We start from the raw sequence: 786 nt of genomic DNA on the forward strand, positions 1-786 counted from the left end.
TAGATTTGAAATGATTTAGCAAAATGCATGATCTGTGACTTTCATCGCTTTGACCACTAGAGGGACATCTGAGCTGTTTCTGACAGAGATGCCATGTATTCACCTGTTCTTTAATGATGGTCATCTCAGACACAATCTTCTCCACGCTGCTGTCTCTGGACCGCTTGTCCTTGCCAAAGGCCGGATTGTGAAAGTTCACCTCCTTCAGCGCCAGAATGTTCTGTCCGCTCTGTTTACGGACCTTTGAGTGGGAGCAAAAACAACTGTGAATGGCTCAAATGAACAATTAACTAACACAGCACGAATAAACAGCGAAGACGGTTCACCTTAAAGACGCTGCCAAAGGCACCGCTGCCCAGATGGTCCAAAACCGCATAACCATTGATCACTCTCAGAGGAGGTCGGTTCTGGTTCACCGTCTCTATGCTTTCCCTGAGAACATCCAATTCCTCCTCCTACAGAACAGATAAATGGATGAAAACAGATAAACGGGCCAGAGAGAAAATATTAAAGAGAGCTTTGACCTTTCTCTCTAACTAGCTCAGTGCAAAAGTTTCAATTTAATGTTGGAGAAGCAGCAGGGTCAAGGAAGACAACAAAGATCATCACTATCTTACCGTTAATTTGGCGATTTTCTCCTGCAGCGGTTCATACGCGGTAATGTCTCTCACATAGTGCCCAACATCAATAAACATCTCGAACAACTCTGGAGAAAACAGTCTGGAACAAACAAATCATTTGCACCAACATCACTTCATTTAGATACAAAAAAAGAAACAAAAAACA

The 786-nt window shown here is 43.0% G+C and overlaps 1 protein-coding gene across 1 annotated transcript; it reads right to left on the reverse strand.

Moving 5' to 3' along the window:
- Positions 1–103: 103 nt before the first annotated feature.
- LOC107552505 (serine/threonine-protein kinase Nek10-like) lies at positions 104–702 on the reverse strand (the record flags this gene model as incomplete). The annotated part of the gene is made up of 3 exons (XM_016234400.1): positions 618–702; positions 327–455; positions 104–241 (listed from the first exon to the last, which is right to left on the reverse strand). Coding segments are annotated over exons 1-3 (345 nt in total), but the record flags the coding sequence as incomplete, so codon positions are not given.
- Positions 703–786: the final 84 nt, after the last annotated feature.

The sequence above is a fragment of the Sinocyclocheilus grahami genome, unplaced genomic scaffold (genome assembly GCF_001515645.1).
Source record: "Sinocyclocheilus grahami isolate Dianchi unplaced genomic scaffold, SAMN03320097.WGS_v1.1 scaffold452.1, whole genome shotgun sequence".
Lineage (NCBI taxonomy): Eukaryota > Metazoa > Chordata > Actinopteri > Cypriniformes > Cyprinidae > Sinocyclocheilus > Sinocyclocheilus grahami.